At 39.6% G+C, this 13347-nt stretch overlaps 1 protein-coding gene across 4 annotated transcripts in view; it reads left to right on the top strand.

The window, feature by feature from the left end:
• The window catches only part of SCUBE1 (signal peptide, CUB domain and EGF like domain containing 1), a 189646-nt gene that overhangs the window by 104102 nt on the left and 72197 nt on the right, over positions 1 to 13347 (top strand). For 2 of the 4 annotated variants that reach the window (XM_074539228.1, XM_074539227.1), the window contains exons 6-7: positions 2959 to 3075; positions 5854 to 5943. In XM_074539228.1, coding sequence (XP_074395329.1) covers positions 2959 to 3075; positions 5854 to 5943 — 207 coding nt within the window. The remainder of the gene's footprint in view (positions 1 to 2958; positions 3076 to 5853; positions 5944 to 13347) is intronic. The other 2 variants (XM_074539230.1, XM_074539229.1) reach the window with 1 other exon arrangement.

Genomic DNA, 13347 nt, shown 5'->3' with positions numbered 1-13347 from the left:
AAAATGGAGTAGATCTGGATGTCCATTTGCTTTTAAATGATTATGACTTTCTTCCTCTAAGCAAGAGAAACTTCCCACTGTGTCACTGCCACAGAATGAGGACTGGAAGAAAATTGAAGTGACATATTTTACCACTAGATTTTGTAGCAATTTCACCTGTAGAGCTTGTCAAACTTCAAAATGTTGACTCAAGTTACTTAAAATAAATAAATAAATTGTAGTCTAGACAGAAATTCAAATCCTTCAAAAACATGATTTACTAATGTTTCTAGGAGACGGGAAAAGGAACTGACCTACATGTGCATTCATGGACTGGGTAGAATGGGAACCAGCAACTTTTATAGGCAGGGAAGCTGTAAAAGTGTGTGATTCTGCAGGATTTGCTATAAATGCCATCAGTCTGGTGCAATTTTTTCATAGACAAATATAGTAAGGAAAAGTTCCTCATATTACGTGGGTCAGAGCAAGCCTGTTCAGATATTTTCATCTCTGCCAGCAGAGGCTTCAGCAAGGAATGCCAAAAATAACCACTGCAGTCACATTTTTTAAATACACATGTTGTTGCTGATTGCACTTTAAAATCCTCAATAAAAATACTGTTGGCTAGAAATGTATTTAAACATCTGGCATAAACAACACCTTTAAGTTAATTTGTGATGGCCCTGCAGTCCAATAAGGATAGAAACTCCACATAGTCCTAGAGGCATATGGGGTCAAGTAATAAGCATGTCTTCATTGGAAAGGTGGGAACTTTAAGAATAGAGAATTGACATTGAGTTTTGTTTGTTTTGCATAAAAAATAAAAACCAAAGTGTTACAGTGTATTAAAGGGAAATAAATGTTGCTTCCTTTGGATGCAAAGCAGACTGATTTGCTTCTGCTATTTTTTCACAAAAATAAATTATTAGGTTAGGTATAAAAGTGGAGAAGGAGAAAGAATGCCCGAGGATGACTGTTGCTTAGGGGCTTTTGTAATGTAATTCCTTGCAAGTTTAGAATTCTCATGATTTGGGGTATATTCCCTGCCCTGTCTGGTTGGACTGAACCCACCATTTCCATTTTCCAGTTTAGTGCACAAACTGTCAAGCTGCAAAAAGGGAACATGGATCAGGCAGGTCTCCCCATGTTTCTCACTGCCATTCTTTCCAGTTGGATAGAACAGTGATATTCCTGGAAAGTGGGAATCCAGGCAGTCTCTCTTTTCAGAGATTGTTCTTGCCACCAGGCACCAAGGCTATTCCATCTCTATCTCTGAACAGCACAAGGGTTTTTATTCCAAGTATAGAGTGGGAAGGACCAAGGATGCTTGCACCTGTAGTGGCCTCAGGTCTGTACTCACTTGAGAGGTGGACAATTCCTGCTGAGATCTTTGCCAGAATTCAGGAGCTGAAATTGTAAACTTGTGGTTCCCATTCTGGCAGGAGGTTTTAACAGGAATTCTGTTGGATATGCTGTGGTGGGTCTCCCTCATTTGCTTTTTTTAGAACTGTTCCATTTTAAGATAAATACTTCAGTGATTACTGAGAGTGACATGGTTGCTCAGCACTGAGGCACTCACACCAGAGGTGGGATATTTCATTTCTAGTAACTGTGATGGAAAATTCCGGTCTACTCCATTTTCAGGAGCTAGAATTAAAGCAGGGTCACTGAGTTCAGTGGGAAAATATATGAATGTATCTCTCTTGCATTAGATACAACCTCAGATTTTAGTCAGATATATGATTTTCAAATACTGTTAATCATTATCTTGGTTTTGTTGTATATTGCAACTTGCTACCCTGCCTCTTTTGTAAATTTCTATCTCGAAGGAAAATTCTGCCAAGACCAATGTGAGGAAAGTTCCTTCTGATTACTGGGAGTCAGTATTTAAATAAATGTAGTCTGCATTTAAAGTACCATAACATTTCAAAACATGTAAGTCCTCTGAAATGATGAATATATGGCTAAATAATGGCATATTGGATTTCCCCCATATTTGCCAATATATATTTACCAGTAAAGAATCTAGTCCAAATAAAGACAGTAAATTGAATTCAGGAATCAGTCAGATCAGAACTGTTACTTAGCATCAAGGTGTGCAGCTGCAAAGGATGAAATGACACAGGGGCAAGTGAGAGGCTTTATTAAATGCCAGCTTAATATTTTAAATATGGTTTGTCTTAGCTGGCAGAAATTAAATCCATAATGTGACAAAGGAAATAAATTGAATCTGATCTGTTAGTTCAAAACCTTCAAAAGTCTACCTATTCTCATGAAAAATATTTACTTTAATATATCTTTAGTACTTTTTCACCAGAGGACATTTGAATTGGTAAAAGCTGTTCTTCTTTCCTGGAAGTGAAAATGGCATCTCCAGTGCTTCCTTCCTGGCTGAGGCAGAGCCATAACAACTGTGCATTTTTTGTTGCAGAGAAGGAAAAAATACCCCAAACATCTCCTGGTTTATTTTTAAACTTGTTGCTTTAGGGGGGCCAGCACTTGATATAGCAGATTCCAAGACTTTTGTGGTTCTGTTCTTGCTGCTTGGTCTCTGCTTCCTCTACTGAGAGAATGATGGGGCAACAAAAGAGAGATTCTGTCTGTAGACCTGAAACTATACATTTGTATTGGCAGACTTAATTTCATCATGGACATGAAGCATGTAGCTTTTAGAAAGACATAGAATTGGCTGAGAGTCACACTAAAATTATTAATACAAATATTAATACAAATAAATACAAAATGCTTTTATTTTTCTTTTGCTTCTTCACTATATGGATTGAGGCTAGGGCATGAGACAGGTAGAAGGGAGGGGGCAGAAGGAAAAAATATAAATAATTGCAAGCACAAATCTTATGTTGCCTTATGTCTTGGTATGTTACTGTTCTTCTGTGTTCTGAAAAGCTCTCAAGACTAATTGGTTTCATTGTCATTTTATTTATATATACATATATACACATTCATTTGGGGCTTAACTAGTAACCTGTAACTATGGGAATGGAGGCTGCCAGCACACCTGTGATGACACAGATACTGGCCCTGTGTGTGGCTGTCATCAGAAGTATGCCCTGCACTCAGATGGCCGAACCTGCATTGGTGAGTACCTCTCTGCAGCTCGTTTGATTTGGGGTTGCTCAGGATCTCTGTGCCGTGTGTGTGTGTGTGTGTGTGTGTGTGTGTGTGGTGCCTGGTGACAGAGGGGTGCTCCAGCAGCTGACAGAAGGGTGTTCCAGCAGCTCCTGGCTCAGCCAGGCACACAGAGAGGCATTTGTGTGTGTTCTGTCAAAATGTTTGTCAATGAAGTATCCCTTTGTTACCTGCTTGTGACTTTTGTTCTGTTCATAACTAGTTTTGAAGTAAAAAGGTGTAGAACATTCATCATTTTAAATGAAAGGTCAGCTCTTCAGTTCACTTTCATCAGTCAAGATTTCCTTGCTTGAGCAAGGTTAGAAAAATTACCTCCCTTTCTGAGCTGTTACCAGGGAAAAGGAGTCATCATTATGTGCTGTGTTCCCTGGTGTATGTTTCACGATTCTAAAAACTGCAACACTTGTAGTGATTAAGCTTTCATTCAGAATATCAGCAAGAAAGAGCCGGTCAAGATATGGAGCATCTTGGCAGATGCTTTGCAAACATTTATGATTATAAAATGTATGATTTGCTTAACTCCATTTCTTTCTACTCCACTTTAAAATAAAGTAAAAAGTGCATTTTTGCATGATGCAAGTTAACATTTGAAAATTCTTACTCGCAGATTCGAACCTGAAATTCATAATGGTTTTCATTGGCATTGCGGACATGATGACTTTTTTTGTTTGTGTAATTTCAAGTTCTTACAAATTCTTAGCCATTTCTTGAGGTAAAAAGAACACAGATACATATTTATCGTATTTTCTCTCCAGTACTGCAAGACAGAGCATTTGAAACCCATGGAAATCTGTCAGTTACCTTTAGCCAGTGTCTTGGTCAGATCCATGGCATAAAGCTCTGTAGCTGCCCAGAGCCTTGCTCACTTCTGAGGGGTTTAACTGCACAAATTGTGGGGCAGTGTGAGGTTTATGCTGGTAGAGGTGAAGCTGAGCAGGGCTCACAGCTGGGCTCTGCCTTTTTGTCTGCACAAGGAGTGTCTGAGTGCAGGGGATCTCTCAGTGAGTGCCTCTGATAACAGAGAGCTCCAGCCTGCAATCCCTGTCCTGTGGCAGTTCCACGTGGGGAGAACTTGCAAGAGTGAGAGCCTTGAGAGCAGGTTTCATTGAATGTATAATTGATCTTCTATTCATTATTGGTCACTAACATACTTGGATGTTTTATTTTGTCCAGCATGTAAAAAAAATATTTTAAAAGATGTTTACATTGCATCTATTTTTTTTACTTTTTTTTCCCCATTTTTGTAACATAATACATTCAACTCCATGTTACATTCCTTGGTCTTGTGATGTAAGTCACATATTACTGCCTGTGCTGATTTTCTTCCCTCTAAAATAGTTCTTTCTCTTAGAATACTTCTAATTTTTTTTTTTACATTTATTTATTCCTGCTTTCTGGTGATGGTTCCTGATTGCCTGTCTTGTCTGATAACTGACGTTTATTAATTATTTACAGAGAAAAAAAAAACAAACAAACTCAAACAAAAGCCTCTATTGCAGCCTGATCCCATCTAGAACTTGTTAAAAACAAAACAAAACTTCTTGTTACCACTCAACCATGTAGAGTTGCCACAAACAAAACCTGCCAGCCTCCTCCTCCTCCTCACTTCAGTGATTCCAGTGTTTGCTGTCTTCAGTGGTGTATATATTCCAGCCATCACTGCAAGAATGCAAACTTCTGCAATGCCAGATAAATACTTGTTGACCCTTTGTCTAACATATTTTGTCTTCGTTTGCTTGTCTTAACTTTTTTTTAATGTTTGTTGCACGTGAAAGTCCCAACTTGCATTTTCATTTTTTGTTTTCCTAACGAGCATTTCCCTTTTCCTACAAATCATTTTATTTACCCAGCTGCTGCTCCTCCATTGCTCTCCTGTATCAGAAATCTTTAATTTTATTTCACAAACTGATCATCTCTTCCCATACTTGTTGCTGTTTCTGTGTATTTCTAATGAAGCATAACCAAAGTCCTCATTATGCTGTATGAAACTCTTACATGTAGGATGTCAGAGACTACCTTGTAAAGTGACCTCTGATGACATCATCCTGCTCACTGCATGCTAATAAAATTACTTAACCCTTTTCTTGCAACATCTTTCCTAGCGTTGAATGTTTAGCTAGTAGTGTTTCATAGACAAGCAGGCAACCAGCACTGCCCAAATTGATCTTTTTTTGTGTTTGTTTGGTTTGTTGTTTGTTTATTTTTGTTGTTGTTGTTGTTTAATTTGCATGCTGTTGTTTCGTTTCTCAGTGTGTCGATGTGTACAAGGCTGTGGTGCATCTGTGCCCATCCATCACCGGACTCTTCTCGCACTCTCTGTCTGTCCCAGTCTTCTGCCTGCCACCTTCACATCCTGGTGCCCCCATTAACCTAGGTTGTCTTTGGTAGTTTGTTTCACTAGCCTTCCTGAATTTTAATTTTCATCATTAACACCTCTCTGGGGCACCAGTGTTAGCTGTCTTGTTCTCCAGTAGAAATCCAGCTTCCTCTGTGTGATTAATTACTTCTGAACTGATCGTTCTTCCTTCACACCCTCTTTCTTCCTCCTTTCCCTTTTAATTTTTTCCTGGGTTCTCAAAGGGAATTAACTCTCTAACGGGGATTTAGTGCTTTCATGCCTTGCTTCTTGGCCTTGGCTGTGCCATGCCAAGAAACTGTCTTAGGCAGCGGAAAATTGGGCTTGTGATTAACCAACTGCTCCATGTTTGTCCCTTACTTGTGTTTTAGAGAAGGATGAGGCTGCAATTGAGAGTTCTGAGTACAATACCACGTCAGTAGCTGATGTGGACAAGCGGGTGAAACGGCGGCTACTTATGGGTAACACTTTTCTTCCACTTCCTTTGTTGTGCTCTCACTTTTGTCTGTATGTATGTGGGGGGGAGGTTCTCCTTTGGTCTCATTTGGTTTTAGTCTCCTTTGGTTTTGGTTTGGCCTGGTTTTTTTTTAACCTGACTTCATCTGTGTGGAAAGGTCACCAATTTTGTTAAGTTCTCATCTGTTTTACAGCTTCATTCCTTGTTTTTAAACTTTTTTTTCCTAATGCTGCAGCTTTAATGCTCAATTTTCTCTGCATAGAAAGAAGCTTTTGCCATTAACCTTACTTAGCTTATGCAAGCTACTTTTTATATGTGATTTGTGTGTTTGTGTGTACGTGTTGCTCTAGAATTCCTGAAAAATCTCCTGTTGCAGACCTGCCTATTGACTTAAAAGTGGATGATGATGATGATGATGACAATATAAACCAATGTTCTATTACATTTGTGGTGTTAAATGAGCAAGTGTATTTGCCTAATTAAAATTTCCTGTTCTTTTGATTGAAATGTAAATGTTGTGAGTGGAAATTCATTTATTTCCTTTGTGCAGCTATTTTAGTAACCACTGAAAGATCTTTCCCTAGTGACTAGTGAGCTTCTGTACATTCTTCTTTCTGAGGCATGGCTTGTTTCTCTGTGTTGTTGGAGCCTGAGAGAGGAACAGAGTAGGAAGTGCACTGAACAGTGAAGATAATTCTTTAGCTTCTGCTCCCATTGCACACCTTTGTGCTTGTCTCCTCCACTTTACATTTCTGGCTGTTAGTGAGAAGGGCCTTGTGGGAACAGAAAGGGTCGAGTGGCTGGGCCTCTGCCAGACTTTGCATGTGACAAAGAGCACAGCAGAGCACAGACTGAGATGCACCCAACGGACCCAGGTACAAGACAGGGATTCATCACCACAGAAGAGACAGGACAAAATTCTGCTCTCTTCCTTCAGGGTTGCTATTTCTTTTCTTAAACCCACTAAGTCCTTTGCAGACTGTCCTGCCAGCCTTTGAAAAGCTTAGCCTGCCTGTGAGCATCCATACCTACCTGGAGTGACCACCTTGAGGAGACTAAAGCCTCACTTTGAGTATTTAGCTGGGCTAATAGTTGGAGTAGGTGGAAATATTTATAAAGTTTTCATATCATTTGTATCTTGTCATCCATGACAAATAGTCCATTTACCCAGAGACCAGCATACAACCACTGTGTAGGAAATGGCATAGTTTTATGACTTTGTAATGGTATTAGATGACAAGATTGAGGTAAAATATCTTCCTTCAGGTGAAAATCTGAGCATATGTTCCTTAATTTTTAGATTATCCGTGATTGTTAATTTCCAGTTAGTTTGCAGACCTAGCAAATGGCCCATATTGTTTTATTTTTTAATGATACACAATTTGAAATTATTTAATCCAACAAAAGCAATGAGACAGCTTATCTTGCTTTATAAATGTGCTGTTAACACTTATAGCTATAATTTCAATGAGACCCATAGTCTCACAAGAAGTCAGGAAAATTAGTGTGCCAAAAGAGCTCCATGCCACTGAAAAATGCAACCCTCTGGGTCTCAATGGTGAGTGTGCCCAGCCACAAATAGTATGTGCAGTACTCTAGAGGTACTGAGCAACATAGTGCACTGTGTTGATGCCTCACCCTCTGAAAAAAATAAAAATCCAACCTGAAAATAAGCTTACACTGCTTCCAAGAGTCCAGGCAAGTACTATTAAAAAGTTTAGCATTAAAAATATTAGTAACAGCCTTCTTAATTACACCAGGTCTGCAAGTTCCAAGCTGAACATAGACACTAGAAATAGGCTTAGGGAGATATAGTTTAAGATCCAATTTGCAAAATACATTGTTGAATTCTTCAGTACTTCCTGTATTAGCAGGTATCAGCTGACAGCTGAGAGTTTCTGGACACGCTGTGTTTAAATCACTGATTCCTTAGAAAAACATTAACTAGAGAGGAAAATAAATTTAATTAGTGAGTGAGATCTGAGTGGGTGGCTTAATATTTAGGAATTTTTCTACTTGTATGTTTCTGCTGGTTGCTGATATTCAGATTTATTTTTTTTAACGCACTCTTACTCATTTCCAAAGTGTAGTGGCATTTCCATGAAATTCCATATGTCTTCAGATATTTTATAAACAGCTGTTTTAGGAAATACTGGACGGTTCCTCAGGAAACTTTATCCCAATTTTTCTAAATAGACTGTGATTTTTGACCCTCCTGCAGACAGTCTTGGGAGAGTAGGAAAAGTAGATGACTTTATGTAATTTTAGTAGTGCCTTCAGTTGCAAGTCCTGAGATGATAATTGCTAGTCCCCTGTCATTTGCTGCATGCTATCAAAATGACTGTGATCTGTATAACCCTTGAAGTCAGCCAAGGCTCAGAATAAGCCTGACAAGATTGCTTTAGAACAGTGTTGCTGTCAGACAAGGCTGCCTAGAGCAGTCATCTTGCTGTACCAAGACTGGGCACCTCAGACTGGCTGTGTCCGAGTCATGGTGTAGTCCTGTGACTTGTGGCTAAATCTTAAATAGAGAAAATAAGGTAAATACTCAATTTTCCTTCCTGTTAGATGCATTCTTATCTAGATCTTCTGAGGCAGATGAGAAACTGGTCTTCTCTGATGACCTACAAGAAACTTCCCTTTAGAACTGTCCATAGATGCCTAGGAATTTCCATCCAACTTTTTTGTAATCTTTCGTAATCAGGACAGACCCTGAGGGCTTTCAGCTGAAGCCTTATTTCCCTGAATCCAAGAAAAGCACTTGCATTCACAGTCAAGAATGCTCCAGTTCCAGAGATGGCACTGAATGGCTGTTGTCTGGTCAGTGAGCGTTCATACAGCTCATTTCCCTCTTCCTCACTTCCCCTTGGCCGTTGCCGTCATGGAATGGAGGCAGTGCAGCTTTAGTTGTTCTCCAGGTGGGCTCCTAGAGAGGTCGTGCCTCGGTTCTGTGGTGGCTGCTGTGAACTGCACCTTGAGCCATGAGCATTCCATAGTTGAGAAAGGACATGGATCCTGCAGAAGTGCACAGCTCCAAAAGCAGAGCTGTACCATCACCTCTAAGGCACTCTTACATTCCTTTTTTTGCAGAACACCTTGCACTTGCTACAAAGCAGAAGGGCACCACCAGTGTCTTCATGTCTTCGTAAACATCCGGTGTCATTTATCTTGCGTTAGTTGAGCACAGCCTTCAGCTCTTAAAATTATGTTCAAATCTCCGTTTTGTGTGTGTGTTTTGTATAGCAGAATATTTTCTGAAAGTATTTTGTGTGTTTTTTAGGAGCATCACAGCAACCTTCTCCATCTTCCCTTACCTTCTTTTCCTTGGGAACCCACTTGCTACAACTGTTTTTTCTATCCTAGCATCATAGGATGAATCTGCCCTGCCTGGTTAGAGGAGTGGACTGGTGCATTTCACATATTTTTCAGTCTAAATCCAGAATGATTGTGAATCACAGTATATCTGCCCTGCCTAACTGTATGACACACATTCTAGTATGGGCACACAACTTTCGAAGCACCAAACTTCCAGTTAACCCTAATACATTTACCTTCAAAATATTTTGTCCAGTGTCACATCTTCATCAATGGAAGTTGCTTTTATTCATGTTTCCATATCTCTTTTTGCTGTTATAGCCCTGGATAGAATTCATAAGTCCAACAGCCCCATCACTGTCTAAACTGTAAAAATAAATCATCCAGCAGCACTTTATCATAAATGAATTGTAAGTAATTAAGTCTTTTGGGCTTAATTCTCCTTGACCGCTGTCTTTCACTCAAAAAGGCTGCAATGTTTTTATAGAACAATTGTCTGTTGATATCCTGGAGCTTTCTTTTAGAAACCTTTAAGAAACCCTTTAGAACTTGATATTCTAGTCACAAAAATAGAATTCATAGCATCAGTTACGCCATCGGGCTCCCTCATTACAAATAAGCCAACTGCTTACAAAGAGATGACAAACATCTGGAAACTTCCTCTTTAAGAAATGAGAATGTAGAACTGTCTGAAATTTAGGCTCAAGGAGTCTCGTCAGAGATAATGCTTTGCTCTTTGGCTGCCCTTGACAATTCTTTGAACCAAGCAATTTTATGAAGTATTTTTTTATATTGTCTTTAAAAACACAGTTACTCGCTATATCACCATCATCCCAGGCTTACTGGCCTGCATGAATCTGTAAAGTGTTTTAGCAACTCAACCAGGATGCTTTGTGCAGGTTGTTTGTTAGATCCTGTCCTCTGGTCAGCTCTTCTTGAGGAGGCAGACCTGACTCATTTCTCACTGTGTTTCATTTTCCTTCCTCTACTCTTCAGCAGTCAATGAATTGGGTTCATTTGGGCTTAACACGAGGTGACTTCAGAAAAACTGCAAACACTAGACATCTTCCTCACCTTCAATCCCTTTTCCATTCTTCACAGAATTCACAGAATCACTAGGTTGGAAGAAACCTTAAAGATCATCAAGTCCAACCCATGCCCCAATACCTCAACTAAACCATGGCACTGAGTGCCACATTCAGCCTTTTTTTCAACACATCCAGGGATGGTGACTCCACCACCTCCCCAGGCAGACAATTCCAGTACTTTATCACCCTTTCTGTAAAAAACTTTTTCCTAATATCCAACCTTTATTTCCCCTGGCACAACCTAAGACTGTGTCCTCTGGTTCTGTCAGTTGCTGCCCAGTGAAAGAGACCAACCCCACCTGACCACAACCACCTTTCAGGAAGTTGTAAAGAGTGATCTCTTCTCTGAGATCACTGTTGTAAGAACTCACTTTGACCATAAAACATTCTTGCTCTGACCCTAGAAGATAAAAAGTTGGTTCCTTCGCATCACAAGAAGAGGGGTGTACAAAGCACTTGTAAGTATAGCAAAGAGCAACAGGACAATGAGCGCATCCTGAAGTTGAGGAATTGTAGTAATTTCCCTTCCATGCTTAAGGGAAGCAAAACGGACACCGCTGCTAGAAGTGTCTTCAGAAATCCAAACTGCACAGAAATTCACTGCTTCACAAGACATAGTCAGCTAATTTTGTGTCAGGGCAGCTGAGGATTTTGTCATTGGACATCGGCTTCTTGGTCATCAGTAAGGTTATTTGCAACCCACCTCAAAGAGAGATGCAATTCTTTTTCCTGGAAGCTGGTTCCTAAGAACCCTCCAAGGTATTCTGCTGTCAGCTGAAATGCTGGTATAACCTGTGCATTGGAATTGTGCTGGTCTTTGTTACTTCTCAATTTTACTTCTGCCTTGATTGCTTCTGGGGTGCCATTTGGAAACCAAGGACCAGCTTTGCCAGGCTGGGATATATGTGCACCTCCATTACATTTTATCTCTGATTTCCTAGGAGTTGTTCACAGGCAGGGCTGTGGTCGGCTGTATTCCTGGCACTTGACCAGCAAATAAGGTAGTATTTTCACTAGTTCTGTATTTTCCTTGTTGTAGCAAGAATCATTTGATTTCTGCAGATGTCTCCTCTTTCATTATCTTATCAGTGGCTTTCCAGCCGTTTATTATGAGCACCCAGGTACCTGCCTGGAGAGGTGAGTGTGCAGTCAGCTAAGACCATTCCCTCTGCACAGCAATAGCTAGAGATGTGAACTGTGGAAGTTGCAATTTGGGCATTTCTGCCGTGGATTAGTTTATGACAGTTTATGATTAGTTTATATCCTCCCTGCAAGTTATGTGGGGCAGAATCATCCTTTTGTTTGCATTTGCTTGCTGTGGAAATTGTACATCCCCATTAGCTCAACGCCAAGGATCCCAAAACATTGCAGTACACAGCCAAAGCCAATTCAGAATAATAGATCACAAGTGCAAGTCCTGCTCTGGCCACTTGAATGGCATGTCAGTGCTCCCTTCTCTGTGTGCTGGTCAGCTCTTTCATCCAATCTTGTGCCTCCTGAAGGTACCTGGCCACATCAGCCAAGGTAACTGTGTTTATCCTGTCCTGGTCAAAGCTGTTTAGCCAGTACCTACAATGGATTTTAATGAGCTGCTCATATCATATTAAATAAAAAACCCACAACTTGAGCTTGTGCTATGGCCGACAGCATTTGTGGCAAAAGCAAGCATTTAAATATGTTACATCAAAAAAAGGCATAGAGATTTACAAATTAAGAGCTTGGGTTTAGCCATTTGAACCAAAAGTAGTGCTCAACATCATATTTCTTGAGTCATTTCAATTTAATAGTCAGCCGTATGGCATCTTTTCTTAACCTCCAGTTATCTAAGGATTAGGCTGCCCTATTCATCCTGAACATCAAACTGACTTGTCTGGAGCACCTGAAAAATAAGAAATCTTTTAATTTCTCTAGTGGGCTTTTTTTTACTTCCATCTTGCTTTATGACACACAGGACTTTTTGAATCACTGTTTTCAGTAGAGACATTCAGCTTTTTATGATTACAGGAAAATAGAATCCACAAAGTTAACTGCAATTACCAGAGTCTCATACTTAAATTTATTTTCTCCTGCCATGTTTAAAATGACTGAATATCAATATGGAGATTTTCCTTCTATAGTTTTTCACCATCCAAAGATCTCTCTGCTGGTGACTCAGTGTGAATAACTTGTCCAAAATCAAGCATCTTGAAATACTATAGAATCTGTAGAATCTATCTTGAAATACTGTATAAACCACACAGTGACAGTGTATATAATATGGAAATCTCATCATTTTCTGGATATCAGGCCTCTGTGGTAAAGCCATATTTAGCTTCTTTGCAGATCAGAAAAAGGAGCTGTAGAACGTATGAAAGCCACACATTCTTAACCTTAATGAATCTTGTCATCTGATGAGATGTTTCTGTCAAAAGGCTTTTTTCTTGAAAGTAGGTTGTGTGGGGAAACTCTGGGTTTTCACAGAGCTTTTGCCTGGAATGGTCTTCAGAAATAGGGAGACAGAATGTACACAGACAGAACGTACTTGTTTGAATATTCATTTGAAATGTAAGGAAGTGATTCTAAAGACCCTTTCACAGTGCATTGCCACCTCTGTTCAAGAAAAATGTTGGTCTGTAAAGTCAGACTAACTCATTATTGCCTCATGTATATGTTGCACGCTTGGGGCCACTATTGGTAATCAATAGCTTGATAAAGGCTAGGGATTTTTCTGTTTCAGTAAACGTAAAAGCATAGAAAATGTGACCCGGGTTTCTAACATGCAATTTAATGCCTAAACTACCAAACACTGGAGTAAAGAGTATACGAGATCTGGTTTGCCATCAGAAAATTTCCAAAAGCCTTATATTGTTTCATTCCAACATGAATTAAAAATGGATTCTGCAGACTTTATTTTTGTCTTCTTTCAAAATAGAATGGGAGTGATACTACTCCCAGGTTTCTGTCTCAAAGAGCAGGATGATGGACAAGCTAGTGTTTGTTTTGAAATGTTCTTTCAAAGCAGTTAA

This window comes from Zonotrichia albicollis, chromosome 4, assembly GCF_047830755.1.
Source record: "Zonotrichia albicollis isolate bZonAlb1 chromosome 4, bZonAlb1.hap1, whole genome shotgun sequence".
Lineage (NCBI taxonomy): Eukaryota > Metazoa > Chordata > Aves > Passeriformes > Passerellidae > Zonotrichia > Zonotrichia albicollis.
The sequence above is the reverse complement of the archived record's forward strand: the minus strand, read 5'-3'. Positions and strand labels throughout refer to the sequence as shown.